Here is a 23,452-nt window from a genome sequence, read left to right as displayed (position 1 = left end):
AACTGCAAAGCCTACTGTCTGCTAATGAGAACAAGGTTGTAGAGGCTGGTGGAAAAAAACAAGCATATTAATGTTTTTGCAGTTATGCATTTCTTGCATACTCAATAAAACGGAATCCAGTGGGAGTAAACAATGGGTCACTGTATCGGATTCCGGACACCACAAAACACCACCTAAAAGGTACAGTCTTGTTGTGTTTGAGGCTGTAATGCTGAAACACACAACAGAAAACCACAGCACTCACCCACACCCAGTGCTGGGCGGAATATAAAAAATGTACTTATGGCTGAATGCACTGTCCATTGAATACACTTTACTTATAAATATTCAATTCAAATACATGTAAAATATGTCTTGAAATGGCACATGGGAGACAGAAACACTGCTGCTGTGACTTTCACTAACATGTACTTACTTACATGTAGGCATGTGTAAAGGATTGCATATGCAACAGGTTGTGCAAATCGGGGAGCAACACTCCTTCTCCATTAACCAAGCGTTCCCTCCTTTTTGTTAAACATGCGCAGCCACATGAGCTAACAGTCAACAGCAATAAGAGTCACTGCATCCGTACATCTATCTTTAAAAAAAAGAATTAAATACTCCGAAATAAACGAACACAAAACACCCCAGAGAGAGTGGGAGGGGGACAAGCTTTGAGTTTACACTTAGAGTTTACACTCACCATGACACATTTCATTGAGATGAAACACATACGGATCCCTGACATTATTTTTCACTTCAGTTTTATTTTATTGTGAACAAATGAAGTTTTAATAGGCTTTTGTTTTGTTTTTCAATTGCAGGAGTGTTCATTGTTCAGTTAATGGAATATATACAGTGAGCTGAGAGCAGGGAAAACAGTACAATGTAAAGAGCAGGATCTACTCCAGGACCAGTGCTGGAAACCATTGCTTTACAAGAATGATGGTCAGCTAGTTGCATTGTTGGTTTATAGGTCTGCACCAGGTCAGCACAATAGAGGAGGAAGCAGTTTGAATGTTTTGCAGTTACAGTGCAGCTGCAGAAATAGGACAGTGTGTGTGTGTATAAAGGTCTATAAGAGCAAAAGCAAGGTTCATAATGATGGTGAATTATCAGCATTCAGTGGAACTCAGCTTTTTATCCTGATTAATAAAAAAATAAATGCCTAGACATAATTAACCAAATTATCATCAAATCTAATCAGTGAAATACTCCTTTACCATGTTTCCTTAAGTGTATGTTTTACAGCCAAGAAATTATACATAATCTTGCTTGCAGGTGCTACAAAAGGAACCATTTCTGGTCTTATACAAAGAATATTTTTTGTAATAGAGAGTTAAGAACCTTTGTTTTGTACAAGGTTTACACACATCTTTACTACAAAAGTGGTTCTTCTAAGACTTGAGACTTAAAAACTTGTAGTACCTTTATTTTTAAGAGTGCGTGGGACTGGTTACATTTTGTAATGTCATATACAGCCATTTTCAGGTATTACCTTGATGCTGTGTCAGTGGGTAGTGCTATAGAGGCTATACCACTACATTTTTTTGTAACCCGCACATACCTGAGCCCTGAAATTTTGAATGTTTTAGCTGCAGAAACTGTCTCTCAATATGTGTGTTGAAAGGCTGAATCCATATTTCCAGGCTCCTGTAGATAGCTGGCATTAACCTTGTGACTCTACATATTCCATTTGCGCCAGAAAAATGCAGGGGCAGTCAATGGATCCTGGGTCTGTATGAAGACTGAAATTCCACATGTCATGGTGTGCTCTGTGGTACAGCTCAGGGTCCACAGTACTGTTGGAGGTGTTGGATGACCAATTCTTGTGTCAATCAAGATTTCAGCACCAGTAGTAAGTTGTCCATTGATGACAAAAAATAGAACCAGCAAACAAAAAAAAGTTGTAAGGTTACAGTTCCACATTAAAAGTGATTATTTGGCTGGTAAAGGAGCCAAGCTTGCTGAATGGAACTAACCTTGTTTGAGAGGTTACCTCAGGTGTTGAAGTACCAGTACACGTCCATTCTTTGATTACTGACCCAGGAAGTTAGAGTAGTGAGTGTGGTTTGGTTTGGTGCCCCCCCCCCCTATTTTTTAAAACAGTTTCTATCTAGAACTGGACACAAGAGCCTTTCTGCTCTTTCCTTCCTAGATTAACCTTTTGTAGGGTGTGAGTGTAAATGTTCTCTCACTGGATTGTCTGAATAATGGTTGTTAAAGTTGTTAAATGTGAAAAAGGGGTTATTACATCTATGCATTGAAATTGTTGCATAAAGGTATCTATCCATACATCTATACATTCCAACACAAGCTCTTCAGACTGCCAAAGCAATTTGGGCCAAGCTTGCTGATTTGAGTGGGGAATTTTGTTGATATGAATGTAGCAAAATTTGTCCTTCATCTTTTCAATGACCTAAAATGTATGTATAAGGCCAAGTTTTACATATATGCATTCATTTAATTTATTTTTATTTTTTAATTTTGTTTTTTTGCTTAGAGCCAGTGGACATAACACTGACTACAGAATGACACAGCACAAGTTCAAAGCTGCGTCTGCTGTATAGACACAAAGCCCAACATATTTGACAAACTGCAGGAGTGTTCGTGTTAAGCACTATCCCATGGTTATTATTTTTTTTTTTTTTTACAAATAAATGATTTATATACTAACAAATATATTCTTTAGAGACATTAGCAGAGAAGCTGCCTATGAATAAACCCTTTAAAGGACTGTTCTTGTAAATGAGATCGGTGTGTAAAAACTGTTCATGTAAATAACGTTTAATGTCAGTTCAATTTAGGAACCTTTGCTTACAATTGATTCCGGTATGATTCATTTTAAACTGGCTTTGCATTAAAGCTGGTGTCCTTCAGTTTGTCCTCAAAGTTATTGAAGGCTGGGTTTCCAGACAGGGATTACGCTGACACAGTACAAGCATTAATAATCAATGCAGATTTTTTTGCTCAGATCAGATTTGGCTCCCTAGACGGTTGTTCACATTTCTAAATATGCTAAAAATGATAAATATTATAAAAATGTATAAATATAAGTGACCTGTATCTGTCTGTAATGTCCATGAATCAGTCCCTGAATTGGCACACTTTGATATGGTAATGTACAGTCTATGAACACATATAAAAGTGACTGAATTGATTTGAAAAGATTGGATTTGACATATCTACACAGCCCTAAAGAACTCAGATCTGAGTCACTTCAGCCTGATGATTTGAATGTAGCCCTAAATTTGTAATCATGGTGGAACCTTTTTAATATATAACCACTTACAAACATTTTTTTTCCATCAATTTCATTAAATTTTACTAAATGAAAACTGTAAAGGCATCTACAGGTTTTCTTCTGTTCTCGTGATTCTATATACAACCATTTTCTTTATTTAAGAAAAAAATCATGCCTTTTAAAATGGAGATTTTCCACTGAAAGGTAAATGTAACTAAATGCAAAATTAGGTTTAAACCGATCCTTTACCTCTTATTTTAAATCTAGAGCATAGAAACAAAACAATATTGCTTAACTGCTTATGGGCGGCTTATAGGCATAGTGTATGTAGTGTAGAAAAGTGATATCAGATGAATACGGATAGTAGGATTTGGATCCGGACAGGTCACTGTTTGGAGCAACCTTTGAAATAACTAGTCTCACAATCTAGAAAAGATGACCCCCATGGCCCACAAGCAGTGAAGAAATGGCAGCCCCACACCAACACCACAAAGAGAGATGGAAGGCAGTTTATTTTTCTTTATTCACATTTATACAGGTTTATAATTAAACAATCAAACATGTCCATACATAAGCACACACACACTCTCTCACACATACACAATCGGATCACAGTATAGTAATATATTTTAAAAAAAAAAGATTTCGTCAATTTGAAGGATTTGTTTACTTAGCCTTTTTTTTTATTCAGAGCAGTTTCATTGCTTGAATGTAGAAAATAACATAATGCATCATTGCCTCCTGAGAATGGTCACATCTTGACATTCCTTCACGTTTTTAAATGGTTTCGTTGACCTTTGACCTTTTTTCTGATGTTCTCACATGAGCGTTCGGATCCAGAGGTTTTCTCCGAAGAAAACTGCATCACTCTGCAAAATTTTGCATTACCTATAAAAATACATTTATTAGTATTTCAGTTCCAATCAAAACAAGAAACTAATGGCAGTACAATGTTATGGTGTTTTACCATGGCACAAGCCCAGACCTGTTGTTAGACCAATTATTATTTTAACGAGACCATATAAATCAAACAAACAAACAAAAAAATAACCTAAAAAAAAAAAGTTAATTATCTGCTCTGGGGACAGCTAGGATGTTTTGGTGTCCGTTACAATCCAGTAAATTTTTCTTTTTGCTGCCAAGGGTTAACAGTTGACAACATGACATACTGTTATTTACTTCTTACATCCAAAACAGAGAGAAGACTTTAATCTTGCGTTTTTAACATACATCTCACCAAAGCTTCAACTGCATGTTGAAAATGAAGAGGCAGACTTAAAAGGGAGTGAATAATGTGTTCAGCACAAATAACTGTCCATAGAGCATTTCAGAACATTGCGTATCCACCATGTCGCATTCCTGCTAACGTCCCTATTCAGAATATGCAAGTGGACATGTAGTTGTTCAAATATTAGTTAGAACAAAGAAGCATTGCATACATGTTTACTTTTACATTCTCTGGTTAACACATGCACCACTGTTCATAACAATTTTGGGGTTAGAGGTCCCTTCCCTCTAGTAGGTTGATTCTGGCCATGTTTGTTCCGAAACTCTGTTTTGTGTACACTTATGTCCATAGCAGTGACTGGGATTTGCATCCTGTGCTTTAATGACTGGGCAGATCCTTTGGGATTCTTAGAAATAACTGTTGGGAAGATCCTCTTGCACATTTGCAATAACTGAATAAAGCTTTGAGCATTGTTTATAATGGTCTTAGCCTATTAAGACGTCCCCTCAGGATCTTCATCTGCTTTTCTTTCGTTTTGAATATTTCTGTTGGGCACAAGTTTCTTCTTGGGTTTTATTTTAATGTTTTTCCATATCTCTTCTCCATAGGAAATGCATAAAAGTGGTCAACCGTTTTGCGCTGTCTTCCCGGCGTCATGCTTCTCGTTTTTCATTTTCACTTTGTTAGGCAGCGTGGTTGCTGTAGCTGATGTAGGTCTGTTTGGGGCTCAGTCCTGAAAAAGAAAAGACAGCATGGCCTTTATTACACAGGAAGAATCCACTCCTGCTTCTGGTAGGCAGCAGCTTCTTTATGTGTTACTAACATTTCTGAGAGTAAATCATCCAGTTATTCTCCAAAACCCAAAGCCTGTGGTGGCTGTATCTCTCCAAGGACACAGTTTGAAGCTCTCTACCCACTGCAGATACAAGTTAAAGCCATTTGTTTGCATAATCACCCACGTTTTTTCTGCTGAGTCAGTGTTAGAATCCTATTCATTACTGTTCTACATTCAGCCTGTTTTCTTTATTGATAATGAAGTAGTGAAAGTGGAGATTCATAAGAGACTACATGCTAACTGTAAGTGAACCAGTTTACCCCCGGAAAATTGAAAACTGGGCAATGACTTAAATATTAACCAAACTCACCTATGGTTGGCGCTATGTATTAATGTTAACCTTGTTTTTGCAGTGACCTAATTCTGCCTGCTGCATAATAGAAAACATAAAAGGAGTACTGCAGCGCATTGAAGCCTTTTCAACTCCCTCATCATGAACTCGGGACCCGTAAAATCATCTTATTGCTTCCTAAACTGGTAATGATTTTTGAACATTTAAAGGTGCTCACAACATTTTTAATCTGTTTATAATTTAGACCATGTAGGCCTATTAAACACTACTATGAACTGCCAACCATTTGTGTTGGATTTAAGTTGGGAGGGACTATATTGGATATATCACAATATAGTATATATATATATATATATATATATATATATATATATATATATATATATATATATATATATATATATAGCAAATAAATGTAACTGCAGGTCAACTTAAAATAACATGGTAACTGTTTTTTGGCCTCAACTTAATTTAGTCACAAGTTCTCCCAGCTCACATTTTTTAATTCTGCATCTCAGTTTGGTCACAAACACACTTTAAGTTGAGCCTCAAAAACATTAGTAAATGTGCTCCCACCCCAATGTGTTTCTTTCCATCTACAGGTTAGGACTCTCCCCATCACATAGGGGGCTCCCTATTCTGAAACTCCTGACCATGAAGGGCTGTAGTGTTGATGGGATTTAAACTTGTGATCTCCTGTCTCCTGTGCCACTCCAGAGTTGTGAAGTCATGTACATTTCTGTGCAAGGAAGAAAGAAAAGGTAAATTTTCTCAGAACTGTGTTTTTATGTTGTGTAAATTGTGAGTGGCCCTACGGTCTAACTGTCTGTTCATCCAGTTCAAAACACAGCAAGGGCTCAGCGTTCCATTGTCAAACGCTTCCTAGTCTGGGGACATTATGTGATTGGGGAAGTTCTAACCTATAGATGGGAAAAAACAGTATCAACAAACAATTTGAGGGGGAGTCTTAGGCCTGACTAAGTAGAGATTTTTTTTTCTTCCTTTTTTTACGCTCCATTTGAAAAACTCCTATAATTCTTTTTCAAAACTGCCTTTGGTTAATGATAATCAAGTCCCAAATCTTTAGGATCATCTTCCTCACCTTGTGTTTCCAGGTTCTCGCACAGCTCAGTCTTGGCTTCTCCATTGGGCCTTAGACTGCCCTTGGGGTTGAACTTGTTGGACATAGTTGCGGCGGTGACCACGGCTTTCAGGCTCCGAGTGCTTCGCTTGGCCACATTCTGCTCAGGGTGGAAGAGGACTACATAGACTTTGGGCATGTAGAGCAGCCCCAGAGACACTGAGGCACTCAGGCTGACTGAAATAGTCAGAGTGGTTGTCTGGATGTACATCTGCCAGATAAGATTGAGATAAGAGAACAGTCAATGAACAAATAAGCTGCAAGCTCATAGCATTTATTTATATCTGAAATAGAAGAAAACAGCAAGAGTGTACTGTTTATAAGGCATATCACTGAGATTAAATGTGCTTTTATAAGTTTGTATAATTTACACTGCACCAATTCTGCAAGTACTAGGAAATACTTCACAGAATTCCTTCTCTTCAACAAACATGTATACAAACATGCTTACCCATGCATCTTTCACTACTCCTAGCTTCACTGCAGTTGCTCACCTAAAACACTGCCGTTCAGAGCTATATGCCATATGCTATATGCTGAAAGACAGTTCAGATCCTTTTTGATCACGGTTAGAGAACATGTTACTTAGTTCTGAGATGGATTTTATGTAACCCAGATCAGGAGTGATCCTGTTTTCTGCTCTTTGATGCTCACGATTCTGTAGTGTGCAAAAGCTGCCAAGAAAAGCCATCATTCAACCGTGTTCAGGTGCTCAATTACTGCATATATTGCAGTTCTGCAGGGGCCCATGAATAACCTATACTTCCCCCTACCCCACAGCCTCCCCTGCAGTCAGACAGGATTGCCACATGAAAGATGACAATGCAAAAACCCAGGCTTTTTTGGGAAGTTCCAGTGATTTCTAATGATGATGAATTTTAGACCAAACAGATAGAAAAGGGAAAAAGCTGCAGTCATTATATTTTAAGTAATGCTTTCTGAATTTGTTTCCAAGTGCAAGTGCTGAATCCCTTCAGTCTCATTATGGAAAGATGGATAGGGGGACTTTTGCTCCTTAGAGAGGCTAGTAACTAAAAGTCGCGAAAAGTACAGAGAAACTCTGATTCTGTAAAAATATGAGTACTTTGTAAAAGAAATAAAAAATGGAAGCATTAATTAAATTGAAGAATGAAGCCAAAATGTTCTTTTATGTTCTTGAGTGAAAATAAAAAGTATAAATGTATATAAAAGTAAAACGTAGGCATTTTAACTAAGTGTGATGAGGTGCTGAGACTAATTGTCAGTATGTTACTAGTTTGTTCTGCAAAGACAGATCAGTGTATCGTTTTACACTATTATGAATTTGGTTTGATGTTTAAACTCCTTACATCCTAGGTTTCGTGAATCACTATTGTGAATTATTTGGCAACCATTGAGTTATAAGAGTGATTAAGTGTTTGGTTTAAATACAAGGCCTAGGAGGTTAGGGGAGGTTAGAAGCAATACATACAAACATTCCGGGAGAAAAAGACTAAATAAAATGTAAATAATACTAAGTACTATAAGTAATATTTAGTACAAATGAATCAAAATAATATGTATGTTTAAGTATCTTAGTAACAAACTGCAAACACTGTTCCCTGTGTTCTCGTAAATTCTTTGTATTTTTTTGCATTCTGTCCTGTTGGTTCACGCACATGGGCGGTTTTGCTGTTGGTCATATCTCTCATTTTCAAGCTCCAGCATTTTATTTTTAGAGCAAAACTATCACAAAAAGAGAAGAATAGCACCAATGCTGATTGATTCTGTAGCTGCTAAGAAGTCTCACTGGGGATCTATATGCAACTCAGAACTTTTTTTTTTTTTGACCTGAAACTTTTTACTCCTACTCAAGTTGTTTTTGGTGGGAGAAAAGTGCTGTGAGTAGGAGTAAGGAGAGTAGCAGCCTTCTCAAGAAATGAAGGCACGCTAGGTAAGGAGAATACGCTCTGTGCCTTCCAACAGTACTGTTACCTCTTATGGCTCATTTTCATCATCCACAGAACACTTTAAATTTTGGCTTGAAGTGTAAAAAAGAAAAAGCTATGTTATTATGTTATCTATGTAATTCTTGCACCACAAATGCATTACATTTTCAACACAGAAGTAAAAAGAAATGCCAACTAAGTTCAATTCTCAAAACAAGACTACAGTGCCTGGTAAAATCATAGGTTTTTTAATGCAACGTTGGAAAACATTCAATGTATGTATTGGGATGTCTGATACTAGCTAGCTTAGGAAAAAAACGTCAATGTCAGCTTTCTGTCCATCCAACAGCAGTCGCTCAATCTGAGTCATTCCTGTCTAAACGTCTATAAAGTACATTTTCAATCACAGTACATCTATTTATATGTTAATAAACAGTGTATGTGCTGGTATTACTGATGCAGATAGTTAATACAGGGCTGACAATGACCTGAGCATGTGCGGGTAATCATAGTGTCTGTTTACATGCAGCTGACTGTCTGTCTGTCCTAAATTCCTATATAAGGTGGCCTTTGATTCAGCAGTCACTCGATCAGAGTCAATAGAACTGACATGCAGTTTTAATTTACAGTTATAGGAATTTGCTGCTACTTTTATCCAAAACGACATACAATTTAATCATGTTCCAGAAGTAGAAGAAGCATTTCACATAATGAAAACAGCATCATAAAGTTTTAAAGGTTTTTCAGCCAAAATGATGTTTGTGATGTGAGTTTGTACACTGTGGTGTTCGCCGCTTTCATAAAAAACAACTTCTAATAACAACGTCACCAGTTCTGAGAACTGCCATGACTGTGATTTAGCTTCAGGAGTTTTGCCCAAGGACTCTTTTTCCAGTCATGAGGTGGAAATCAAATCCCAGTTCAACACATGGAGGGGAGGAGGGAAATAAAATGTCGAATTTACCCAATTTTAGGTTGAAAAGACATAAGGCCAAACAGTTAACTGGAACAGAGCTTTGGTCTTAAATGGTTCACTACCCACTGCTTGCACATGTACTTATTTCCATTGTAGCAAGGGCCACAAACACACTCCGGCAAATGTATTTTGTTGCAAAGGGCATCTTGTAATTGTACCAATATATGATACTTTGTATGCATCGCTACCTATAAACCTGGCAATGGATTCTGATAAGATTTAATATTCAAAACCCCCCTTGCAGCTATTTCAGTAGGGCTCTCCAGAGTTGGTAAGGGGAGCAGAGGGCTGTTTGTGCCGTCCGTCTTGGAGAGAACCTGTATTCTTGCATGTCCAATTAATAGAATAAACTGTAATTTAAGAAGTATAGGGTTTTTTTATGTACCCCCAACACCTTGGCTGGAAACACCACTCTGGAAACACTTCGTCTGTTTTTATGTGTGTTTCTCTCAAAGATGCCCTAGAATAAAAAACATTATTTACCTAAAATCATTTATTTAAATCACTAAATAGATGCATCATATGGCACTTCTAATGAAGAAATTGCACAAGAAGAGTCGCAAAACAAAACCTTGGGGAAAGCTCATTGAGGTATAAAAACTAAACACTCATAGTTGTGGAATTTATAAATTCTTGCTCTAGAGAAGTGCCTGCTATCGCTTCTTGCAGATTCTTCTTCATCATGTGTAGGTAAGTGGCTCTGATTCTGTTCCGATTGCATGCAGAGAGAGAAGAAAAAAAGCTGTATCAATGAATTAGTTTCGCAGGGTGAGAAGAAAAGGGATTTAATTGCCAAACAGACTAACTTCCCACCTATTTGCGACCCACTGCTGCGATCTGTGGAGCTCACTGTCAATGAAAGGATTTCTAGCACAAGCATGGAGAGAAGGGCTGTGCCCAGGAGAAAACTCAGCAAGGATATGAAGCTCTAAGACACTACAGACATCTAAAAATAAGCAAGCAAAGGCAGACATTGAATAGAAAACTTTACTGAACTAAATGCAACTGTATAAATGCTAGACAATTTAATTTATTTATTTTTCTACAGTTTACATGTTTTATACTTTAAATGCACACTGCTCATAGAACAACAGTGGTTCATTAACATTCACTATGTGTTTCATCACTCCTTCAGGCCTTTGGGAGCTCCAGTGCCTGAAACAGTAAACAGGTCATTTTAACATGAGGAGATGATGAGCACCACAGTACAAACTGACATCTATTTATATGTTGTAATAAATAAACAGTGTATGTGCTGATATTACGGATGCAGATAGTTAATACAGGGCTGACAACGACCTGAGCATGTGAAAGTAATCATAATGTTTGTCTAACATGCAGTTGACTGTATGTCTGTTCATAGTCCATAAAAGGTGGCTTTTGCCGGTCCAGCCTGTGTTTAATTAGTGAAATTCGAAGCGGCAGCTGTAGGAAACCTTATCCATAGTTAATTCATCTAAAGGAGGGGTTTTAAAGGGAATGTTACAATTGCATGAAAAATGGCAAGAGCAGCATGAGAGTATGAGATTAGAGCCAATTGCGTGAGTTGGCCGCCCTGGTTAATATTTGTTGATTAAAAACCTCGCCTATTAGCATTTGAATTTCCATTTAGTATTAGTAAGTGGTCCAGAATGACTTTATTCTGCAATAAATCATGAAATAAATGCAAAGAATGAGTAGGACCACTGCCGCTACTCTCACAGTCTACACCAGTCTAATGTCTTACACCAGTCTAATGTCCAGTCTAAGACTTTAGACATATTAAACTGTTGATCACATCCACTTTCATTCACCTCATTAGTAGCATGAAAGATGTATACAAGGTTAAATGCTTTTTCAATACAGTCAAATATTTATTTAAATCATCTTGAAATTGGATTCTGCCTGTTGGTAAATCAAACTGTGTATTGTACTTTGACGTAGGCCAGAAATGTCCCACTTAGCACATCTAAACTTACTTATGTTTTATCATAATGCATTAAATATCTTCAAGTAAAAAACTGTAAATATTATAACTTTTTATAAGATGTTCCTGATTAAAAAATAAATGTATGAAACGTATTTAAGTATTTTAGCAAACTTTCAAACTGTCAGTCAACTGACCCAAAAGCACAAGAAAAGCCAGTTCCAAGCTGCTCAAAACCTTATAAATAAGTCAGAGACGTTTTGGCATTCTGTTCTGTGGAGCAATGAAACAAAACTGGAACTTTTCAGGCCTATGGATCAGCAGTACGTCTGAAAGAGGAGGAATGAAGAATTTGCTGAAAAGAACACCCTGCCTACACTGAAGCCTGGCTGTGGCTTGGTGATGCTCTGGGACTGATTTGCTTCCTCTGGCTCTGAAAAGCTGTACCAAGTGCAGGGCAAGATGGATTCAATCAAGTATCAGGAAATCTTAGAAGAAAACGTCATGCCTTCATGAAAACGTGAGGAAGCTGAAGCTTGGGCATCTTTGGACCTTCTAACAGGACAATGGTCCCAAGCACATCTCAAAGTCCACCAAGGCTTGATTTCAGAAGATGTCAAGGAGTGGTCATCATAGAAAATCTTTGGTGGGATTTGAAAGTGGAGGTTGTAGAAAGAAAACCCATGAAGATTAGTGAACTGGAGGGCCTTTGTTCATGAAGAATCAGATAATATTCCGAAAGAAATTATGCCGGTTAAAACATCAAATGGGTGCTCTATTAAGTATTAAAGTATGCTTGTCTTGAATGATTCCAAGGCTGCAGTCGTCATTAAAAGTGGCATTTTGTGTTGAATTTGGAGAAGCCACTTGTTCTATTAGTTATGTTGAGCTATTTTTATCGTTCTTGTTTGATTGGTTAATTGCAAAGTTTGTATTACTTTGCTTACGTACCCATTATTATTATTTTTTTATTGCAGCCATATCATTTTGCTGTTGATTTTAAAGACAACTAATTCATTATACACAAATCAATTTATGGTAAGCGTTGTTGGATAAGTGCTGCTATCTTACTGCTCACATTGTTCAGGTTGCTTTAATGCTCAGGAGTTGGTAAGTGCCGTCCTGGGCTGTGTGTCATCTGTCTTGGGAAGTACCTGCATAAATCTGCTCACGGCAAAAGTTTTTGGAGAGGCACTTCTTGCAAACATTGCCATTCACATTTTTCAGGCTGCTTGTTTAAACAGTCCTGTGCTTTCACTGGATAAATCACACAAGCAGTAGTTGCCAGTAAACAATAATACAGAAAACACATACATCTCTTTCCTTTGCTATTTTCATTTTGTATATAGTCACTAAAAATAAATATACACAGCTAGTCAGCATTGCGTGATAAGAGGTCCTAACTGGTGGGTGAGTCTCAGACTTTTTACCATTGTTTTTACAATATAGTGTAACATACATACGATGCTGTGCTCCAAGATATACAATATGACTATTCAACTAAGAGATTTAAAGAATTTTGATATCACTGTTTATCGCCTCCTAATGATGAATGAAGTCATGTTTAAATTAATTACTTATTTAATTTCTTTTCATTCAAATAATTTTGTTTCATATTTATTAACGTTAATGAAGCTGTAACTAAACTGAGTAATGAACGTTTAAATGCTTTGTGGCCAGTTCAATATTCAATATTTTTTTTGCCATAGTATAATATCATATATTACTCGTATCAAGTCACAGATGCACTTGGTATTGATTTTATAGTCAAAATTCTGGTATCATGGCAACCCTAGGAAGAAAATAGGTATTAAAAAAAAGTGATTTAATTACTGGTGAGTTTAGACCATGAGTCTGTACTTATCCCCTTGATCTACAACAATCAAATCCACACTAGTGCTCAGATACAATCCAAAAATGATGAAATGCACAACACAATAAAGCACAACACACACCTCACATCAGTATCTCAGCCTGAGGCAATGTATGTGCAGACACCACGTCTGCAGTCTAATGAGGGACTGCAGACAACTGAAACGGGAACACGGGACTGAAAAGGGTTTAGTCCTCAGAGACTCTGCCCCAAGTGGCTCAATGCATACAGACTGTTCCACTTTCTCTTCCAATTCAGGAAACTAAAATTAGATGCCAACTTTGTCAATCACATAACCGGAAGGTTCAGTAGGTGACTTGAATACTTCACTGAGTGATGAGTGATAAAAAATTAAACTCTGTGGGCTCTCCAAAGGGACTTATTCACATTCCAAACTTAAAAGACACCACTTTTGTAATGGATTATTAACTCAGAAAGAAAATGGACTTTATCCAGTTTCCTGATGGGAATTAACAAAAGTGATGAGGTTTGAAGCTGCCTACTTTGACTTGTGGTTGCTGCGACACTACCAGCTACACCAGCACGTCCACTCAGTTGACTCAATGGAGAGGCTACAATCCATAACATTAGTACCAGGTGACAGGTGAAGTGAAAAACACAGATTATTTTCAGCTACAGTGGCATCTGTCAAGAGGAGGAAGCGGGAAACAGGGGAAGGTCTAAAGATCTGAGGCACTGACAAGGGCCAGATGGCTAAACCACTGGGTCAGAGCATCTCTGAAACATCAAGCAGGTCTTGTGGGTTTTTTCAGGTATACCATAGTCAGTACCTACCAAAAGTGGTAAAAGAGTCATGGACACCCAAGGCTCATTGACACGATCCATGAAGGCTCCACCTTAGAACTTACAGGACTTAAAAGATCTGCTAGTAATGGTGCCAGATACCACAGCACACGTGTTGTCCATGCTTTGAATGGTTAGATCTGTTGTGATGGCTCAAAGGGGACCTACTTAATATTGGGCAGGTAGTGCTAATGTTATGGCTAATTAGTGCATATGCAGTGTGTTCATATGACTATTAATTTAGGTTGTTTTTGAACTGTCTCATATTACCTTTCTGAGCAGAGCTTGCTACCACTTGTCAGATTTATTTGTTTCTTTTTTTCTACCTTGTAACATCATGTGATACTGTGACTGTTTTGTGACTATTTTTGGATGCGAATGACCTCATAGACCTTGCTTGTGACTTACTCACTCACATTTAACGGGCCTCTACACAAGGGGGCTTTCAGTATTCAAATAGCTGTTGGTGCCTCACATCAATGACAGAGTGTGTATTTGTTCTGGGGTACATGAATGTTAAATGGTCTCAATGATCTTGCGTATTGCTGTGAGGATTTGACTGCATTCAGCCATAGGGGCATTAGTGAGGTCAGGTACTGCTATTGTATCATTACTTCTGGACCACAACACCACTCATGCCAAAATCCTACACCAGGGAACCCAATTCCATGGCGCCACAGCCCAATGCCAGAGAGCTTTTAAATGCCTCTTGCTGATGCCTGGCATTGGGCATCACATTGGGGGATTTTGATTCAACTGGCTAGTGCCACCCCAGCTACTCCTCTGGGTATACCACTGACTAAAATGGCTCTGATTAGATACAGTTTATAATATCCAATGTAGAGGCACTTTATATACAACTCTGTTTTAATTAATGCCCGCATTTCTACAGTCCAGACTTGCAAATGTGCTGTTTTGAAATCCAGAAAAAGTGATTGAAGTGAACAGTACAATAGACCACAACTCGGTTTAAGTCTGACCGTGAAAATGGCTACCTTCACCCATGCGTGTCAAGAGACAGACTACCATGTTATTCAAAGCTTCTTTCAGTGCTGGAACACACCTGTATGTAAATACGAGTTGCTGGCCTCACTTTTAAAGAGACAATAATTACTCTGTCAACCACACAATAGAGGGAAATCTGTGGCAAGTGAACAATTTAGCACCACTCTGTCAGCCTGCAATTCTCTCAGGTGGGAATGCATACAAATAGCAGTCTGTGCAAGTAGGGCGGCTTGCACTTGGACCTCAGTGTCAAGCTCAGACCTTCCAGCCCTGAATGCCAGACTATCTAACATCTATCTCTGCAGGTGAGATACACATTGGTCCGACTTCCCCTTTACAACAGATGTTTTCGCTCACTGATCACAAACTATAGAGACTGGACCAGATGCCGTCATTCAAATGATCCAGAAAGCCTCAAGTGACATTCATCATGTTTGCTTTGACACAAGCTAAATGAGTGCGGGAGCGAGTGCTGATAAGGCGCCTGGCAGCAAGCGGGAAACGAGCGAACAGGTAGACAGATAAAGTAAATCAAGAGCTAGGAGGAAGTGAGGCGTTTAATTGCTGTAAAAAGACATGTCATCACTGTCTCCCTGTGTCTTTCCAGCTTGTCAGCTTGCCATTGTGTACCATTGTTTTGATATGTTAATATCATTAGACGGTGTTGTTTGTTGGGGCTGGAATTTGCATATGATCCTCTATTTTTCCTTCCTTCTTTGTTTTAGTATTGTTGCATGGATTTGTTTGTACACTGCAAGTGAGACAAGCAATGACAAATTCTTGGTTCAGTCTAAAGAGGACGTTGCAGGTAAGAACATATAGTGTATATTCAGACAGAATTAACATATGTCCAAAAGTCTGTAGCTCTAGATGTGGGAACACTGTTACAAGGGTGGATTTGGTTGTATTAAGTCAGGTAATGATGTTTGTGGATCACAAACACCACTTGAACTCATCCCAAAGGCATTCAATACAGTCTATCTCTCCAAAGAATGCAATTCCATTGCTCTGCAGCACAATGCTGGATAGCTCTAGACCCCTCCAGTTGACACCTGGCATTTGGAATGGTGACCTTAAGCTTATGTGGAGCTTCTCCAGAGCATCCAGTTCTATTGATGAATGCTTATGTCAGAAACAGTGTGCTTTAAATAGCTGACTTTGCTACTTATAAGAGGTGTCTGAATACTTTTGGGCATATCGCAGAGTAAGCTACTGTTTTAGTATTGTATGAGTGACACAGCTGCATTATTTATTTCTTTTTGTAGTCCCAAGCACTATTGCAACATTAAAGCCTTAATAGGTGCTTATGCACAGGCCTGCCTAAAAAAACACATATTAGTACCTTGTTTCATCTTTCTAAGGACAACACTAATTAAATAAATGAAGGTGAAGAAAGCTGTTATCTGCAGCTTCAGAAACAGAAGGATTGTGGCTTTCTAATTGAAATTAGTAGAGCAGAGCAAGGCAATTGGAGTGCGTGGGGGCTGGGGATAAAACTGCTTTACAGGGTTTCCTATGGGCAGTGCTTTAACAACATCTGCTATTTTTGAACACCGCTTGTCCATGAATTATTTCATCTAAAGAAAGGCTCTGCTCAATTTCTTTACTTCTGCAAAGGCTCTTTTATCCCTGAAGGCACAGCGTTAGGTAGAGAAGAAAAGAAACTTCTTGTTTTCCAGATTCTGGAATGACATGATAGAATTTCAGGAGAATATTGCTCTCTTCATACTTCATACAGTTGTCGTATAGTTCAGTTAGATCTCACTGGAAACCAGATGAATTACTATTGACGATTCAGCTGTTGTCTTCCGCCTGAAGCCTAAATATGTAATGTTTCTCTTTGCTGAGATTGAACTGAAACAAATGCAGTGTTATTCCAGCATGTTTCACCAGTTTGTCTTACCTTTTCAAGTGACTGGGCTGTGCCAAAGAAGATGGGGATGAAGGCCAGCCAGATGATGCAGGTGGTGTACATGGTGAAGCCGATGGGCTTTGCTTCGTTGAAGGTTTCTGGCACCCTGCGCGTTTTTATGGCATAGACTGTACATGTGACCATCAGCAGCATGCTGTACCCCAGCAGGCAGATTAGAGACAGGTCTGAGATGTCACACTTGAGCACACCCCGCGCTAGCTGTGGGTTAGCCATGCGTTGGTCCTCATAGTCAATGAACGTTTGGGGAGGGTCCACCACAAACCAAACGCTTACCCCTAGAAGTTGGACTGAGATCAAGATGAAGGTGATCACCAACTGTGATGCTGGGCTGATGAATCTCGGAGCGCTCACTGACATCCTCCCTTGCTCGAATATACGGTAAATACGATTGGTTTTGGTTAGCAATGCAGCATAACTTATACTCATCCCAAGGCCCAGAAAAATGCGACGGAATGAACACAGCGCAATAGTAGGAGTGGCGATCATCAGGAAAGTAGTGGCATAGCACAGGAAGATGCCAGTCAACAGGACATAACTTAGCTCCCGTCCGGATGCTTTTACAATCGGAGTGTCATTGTAGCGCATGAAGGTGACCATCACAAACAAGGTGGATATAATGCCCAGCACAGCAACGAGAACCGATACAACCGCCCAAGGAGAACTCCACTCAAGCTGGATGATGGGAATAGGCAGGCAACTCGTGTGGTTCTCATTGGGCCGCATGTTGAAGCGGCACATCTTGCAGGTGAACGGGTCAGCCTGGAACTGGTAGCCGTCGCAGCGTTCACAGTGCCAGCAGCAGGGGATGCCCTTCACAACCTTCTTGCGCCAGCCCGGCTTGCAGGGTTGGCTGCAGGTGGAGGAAGGCACCTGACGTACACCACCTGGCCACTGCACCACCGACATCTGGGACATCATTAAAGCAATTTTAATCCATCGTTCACAAACACACTGATAATTTACTACAAAATGATGTTCTGACAGTGTGGCCTTTAGAGGCCAGTGTTTTATCATTAATCACTGGAGGCTTTAGGCTTAGATGTGGACTTTCACAGAAAGAGGGACTTACGTTAAGGTTGAGCTTGTCCGTCCAGCTGCCGATAATTTTGTACTCGGCTGTTTGGTTAGTTAGCTGGTATTGGAAGATATCATAACGGCCCGGGGCATCTCCATTCTCATTGAACTGCACAGGATTACCAGATGTGACTGGAGATAGGAGCAGAGAGGGACAATTAGAGCACATTTGTCAGAATCTAGTCCTGGTGGACAACAGCACTGCAAGGTTTATTGTCCCTCCTCATTAAACACACCTGATTCAACTCATCAGCTAATTAGCAAGGTCTCTATGAATTGAATTTGGAATATTAGATGGGGAAAACTCTAATCTCCGAAGAGCTATGGCCCAGAAGGAACCCAGTTTGACACGTCTGCATTAGGCACTCATAAGACAAATGAACTGTGTAATCGTAGGCATAACTTTTGCAAAGAAAAGCAGTTGTGCTTAGCTTGTGTGTTGTGCTTAGCTGTGTAACTCTTTAAGAAAGGGATGTTTAGCAAAGGCAACGGCTCTATATAAAACTATTAAAACTCAAAGAACAATTTAGATGCTTAACAATGCTCTGTGTGTGGTTAAAGGGTTGTTTGCATTGGTGGAAAAAACTTTTGTAGATGCTTGTGGGAAAAAGGGATCCACTATCACTATGGTTAACACATAACACATAACACACAATGGCAAACACATAAGACATTTTAACTTTTGAATGGCCTATTTAGAGCCCAAACCCAAACCATATGGTGAAACATTTCAGTTCATGCTTAAAGGCCCATGAATATCACTGAGCTGACGCAGTTCAGCAACGAGGAGTGGACCATAATTCCTCCATGACACTGTGAGACAGTAATTAACAACTATAAAACGTGTTTGGTTGCAGTTATTGCTGCTAAGGAGGGGGGGGGGTGTAACCAGCTATTTAAAGGAAAGTGGTAATCACTTATTCAAACAGGGGGATTGGGTGTTGAATATGTTTTCTCAATATATACAGAAAATGTCTAACACGTTGGTGTTGTGGTTCCCTCAGGATCCCCTTTGTGCATTCATAAGCTTTCGGTTAAGATGTAATGCCATCCAGGAATGTGCACAAATGACAGGAGGCAACTATGTTTTCACAGCACTGTATGAAGTAAAATTACACAAAAGGCAATCCATGTGAAAAACAACAACTTTTGGCTGAAACCCAAACACCAGTCTGGAAATATGCTACTGAATTAGGCAGTGTTTTACAGTAGTTAAGTGCATATCATTGCTTTTAGACATAAACCTTTTATGTCCATTATTGCCATTTTTCATGTTTTGACATGAATTTGTTACAATTGTATTTGGCAGTCATCACCCTGTACTCCAAACTTATGTCATGAGGTGAAAGTTGAGAGCGTACTTTAGAGCAGTAAATGGCAGTGAAAAACTCAAATGTTAGTTTATTACCCTAATATCCATTATCAAACTATACTGTACTATTCACAAATCTGCAGTTTAATGACATTTTTATGTTTTGAGATTTCATAACATTTCAAAGTAGAATATTCTACTTTTCAGAAAACTGGATCTTCTAAAATCCAAAAGAGCTTTCAAGTTGATGCAAACCACTCCTAATGCACCTTTCACTAAACCAAGTCACTAAATTCCAATTAACTGTAATTTAGCACTTCATAGCTTAGCACCTTACTGTGAATACTAGAGTAAAATGAGAAGTGGCATACCCTACCTGTGTATGTCATTAGGTGTTCATTTTAATCATTAGAAATGTAATATACAGAATATATAAAGTAACTCATCCATTTATTTCTTAGTACAAAAGCAAATATGTTAGTACTGCAACAGTGCTTTGTACCAACACAAGTAGAAACACATATTTCACCTTCTATTCGGGAAATAGTTGATAAGGTAATCTCGACTTTCACTAAAGTACAGGATTTGTGGACTTTGTCGACTTCTGGAATTAGGTGGCTTCTTTCATTGCTCAAATACGGAACTTTCATAATCTTCTATCTATTGTTGAAGCTTTGGGTCAAGATTTCGTCAAGGCCCCTGCATTCAGAGGAATAAAAGCATCTGAATGTGTGCTTTTGCCTGGTTTACTATTCCAGATTCTAGTCCTTGCAGGGCTTTCTCACTGACGAGCAGGGGCTATGATCAGGAAGGCTGGATTTGTATTGATGAATATCCACTTCCTTTGTGCCGGGCTGGAAGATTCATGATGCCTAATCCACAACATGATGAGTCAGCCCGGCTGGATTAAAGGCTGAAAACATTCCATAGCTGTGGTATGACGACAGTGGAGTGCAACACAAAAACATACACCCAGACGTGAAGGATTACTGGGATTCTGTGAGGGAGGAATATTTATTCAAATAACACTTCAAACATTGAAGTACATAACGGCAGAGATTTATACCTTGGGAATTTATAATCACATTAGTGTATTACAAGACATGCTTTCAGCCCAGTTTATCAGTCCTATCATTATCAGAAGATGCTAAGCAAATACGAGTGATAAAATCATTACAATTTCCCCTTAGGGAATCTACCATGGAGGAGAGCTTGGAACTGGAATATTTTTACACTGCTCTTGAAATCACCCTGGACTCAGGACTTATAGCATGAAGTGAGAGTTGAGAGTGTACTTCAGAGCATTAAATGGTTGGCAGTTTGTATTACAATCATTTAGAGGGTTCTTAACATGACAACTTCCAGTCCTTAAAGCAAAATGATTAAATGGAAAGTGCTTACCTTCTCACTTTGGGCTCAAATGTCAGCTGATAGCCCTCTTAACTCATACCCATTGACCAAACTATGTGGCCAGTCTCAGCATTACAAACAAACCTTTTTTAATGCTGTTAAATTCAATACATATTGGAAAACATAATGCACTTCCTTACTTAGTTTGGTTAGGTTTGAAGTGTAGCAACATTTCTAGAAAACATAGTAAAAGTTTGCGTTGCAATTTAGCAAGTGCACTAAAGAACTTTTCCATGATATACCTACATCTCGTTATAATTGTCGATGTGAGTTGAATATCCCCATACTTGACACTGTCACAGATTCATTTTGGTTGCCACTAAAGAATGTTGCGTGATACTTCAAGCATAGAACTTGGTCCAAAAGTCTGAACCTTGAAAAAGGTTTTCACTGCAAATAAACCGAACCATTGTTTAGTTTGTTCCTTGGGTCTGGATTGTAGTCTGATGCACCTTTCACACTTGTTTTTTTGGTTCAGACCAAACTGAAAGGTCTGAAGGTCTGAAGCAAAAACAAGGGAGGTGACACATTATATATATATATATATATATATATATATATATATATATATATATATATATATATATATATATATATAGTAACCGAGATGTGTAGAAGTAAAAAAAACCTTAAAGTTTAAAGAAGCTACATAACGTAAAGGTTCTACATCAGCTAAATACTTTGCTAATGCTTTATAGTAACTATATGTGCAGAAAACATTCATGGTTTATTCATTAACAATGTGAACACTCAGTACAATTCCATAATCGTTTTTAAATATTTAGCAAATGCATTCATTAATGAGTAATATATGTATAATGTAGTGATGCTAAAGCACATTTCTTTCCTATACATTACATTAATCATTGAATGATTTTTTGATTAGATATATGCTGTATATGTCATACAGTAACAATTACGTATTTACTTCCGTATTACACTTCGTGGTGGTTTTAAAGTAATAATCTGGGCTATATGCCTCTAGGTCTCTTGTATTAGACACTGATAGAACACTGAAATAAAACTGGTATAACAGTCAGAGAAGCGAGACATTCAGTAATTGTGTTTGTTGTTTATTAACTCACAGTTTTGACTAAGCTATGGCAAACATTTGATGAACATTAACTGACGTGTTTTTACAAATATTTAGTAAAATCACAAATGCTAACTTGATTGTGCAAAGACATTTTAAAAATATAATACATTCAATAACCATTTGTTTTATTTGTGCTTAGTAATGTGTCTTGCAGTTCATGCTTAAGCAAAAGCTGGTGTAAATAAACAAATTAAGCTTGCCATGTGCTTAGTATTGTAGGCTGTTCATTCCCTGAACATATTTTAATTTATTCATGACCATATCATGACATAAGCATAGTTTATTCCCACAGTTTTTAAAGCATTGCATTATACTCGTATTCTTTATTAATGAATGTATTTGAATGTTTCATAATGATTACATTATGTAAGTGTTACTGTACAGTTCATGAATATGTCATGAATACTTCTCATGCCAATGCTGTTACTCTAAAGCATTAATGAGTTTTTTTTTATGTTTTTTTCTTGAACAAGAGATGCTCATAAATCACTTTTTTGAATCTGAGCTGAGTCTCGAATATGTGGGGTGTTCTTTACTCTGGGGTCTGAATCTGGATCAAGTCTTCAGTCTCTGGAGTGCAAGTGTGAGTCTTCAGTTTTTTGTGTGGAGGTAAGTCATCAGTCTCTGGTGTGCAAATGTAAGTCTTTAGTCTCTGGGGTGTGAATATAAGATTTCAGTCTCTGGGGTGCAAATGTGAATCTCAAGTCTTTAGTACATAAGTTTCATCTCATTAATAGCTGCAGGCATTGCCTGCATACCACTAACCCAAATAACAAAGATCAGTTTACATTACAGAAAACATGGCAGTCTGAGGCACTACATACCATAAATGCAGTAAAAGTTTTAGTAAATGTTAATGGTATGTATGGATATATGGTATGTAACTTACTAAAACTTCAAATAGATTATTCAATGTACTAGCTGGCATGCAATCCAAACTACAGCTAGCACTTCATTTTGTCCATCAGACTGAAGGTTTACCTACAAGGTAAGGCTCACTGTTTAAAGCCATATTAAACTTGGAGCTGCTGTGAACTGCAGGAGTATGGAATTGCATGGGCACGGCCTTGGTAAAGTGTCTGGCCAAGCCATCCATGTACACAAGATGAAAAGACTTTTATTCATTTACCGCATTCAAGCAGCAGTATGAGAGATTAACAGCTGTACATGTGCATTTGTTGTCAATCTGAGAGACACAGACCTGGCATCTGAAACAAGCATGTAGACTAAGATGGCAGAGTAAGGATTACAGGATTTTTCGCTGATGTGACGCAGGTTATACAGAGTAATGCAGTCCTCATGATGGGTCTTGTGCAGCTCCACCAAAGTTAGGCTGAATTACCTAATCTTAAAACAGTCTTAACCTTTTTAAACTTTAAACAGAAAGCATCCTCAATGCAAAAATGTCCCACATGAGACTCATTCACCCTACAC

The 23,452-nt window shown here is 38.3% G+C and overlaps 1 protein-coding gene across 2 annotated transcripts in view; it reads right to left on the bottom strand.

Moving 5' to 3' along the window:
* Positions 1-3,767: 3,767 nt before the first annotated feature.
* The window catches only part of LOC140560265 (metabotropic glutamate receptor 4-like), a 164,700-nt gene continuing 145,015 nt past the window's right edge, over positions 3,768-23,452 (bottom strand). For both annotated transcript variants that reach the window (XM_072684592.1, XM_072684593.1), the window contains exons 8-11: positions 18,196-18,332; positions 17,097-18,032; positions 6,684-6,933; positions 3,768-5,187 (exon numbers count right to left, since the gene is read on the bottom strand). In XM_072684592.1, coding sequence (XP_072540693.1) covers positions 5,138-5,187; positions 6,684-6,933; positions 17,097-18,032; positions 18,196-18,332 — 1,373 coding nt within the window. In that variant the 3' untranslated portion in view covers positions 3,768-5,137. The remainder of the gene's footprint in view (positions 5,188-6,683; positions 6,934-17,096; positions 18,033-18,195; positions 18,333-23,452) is intronic.

This window comes from Salminus brasiliensis, chromosome 7, assembly GCF_030463535.1.
Source record: "Salminus brasiliensis chromosome 7, fSalBra1.hap2, whole genome shotgun sequence".
In the NCBI taxonomy this organism is placed as follows: Eukaryota; Metazoa; Chordata; class Actinopteri; order Characiformes; family Bryconidae; genus Salminus; species Salminus brasiliensis.
The sequence above is the reverse complement of the archived record's forward strand: the minus strand, read 5'-3'. Positions and strand labels throughout refer to the sequence as shown.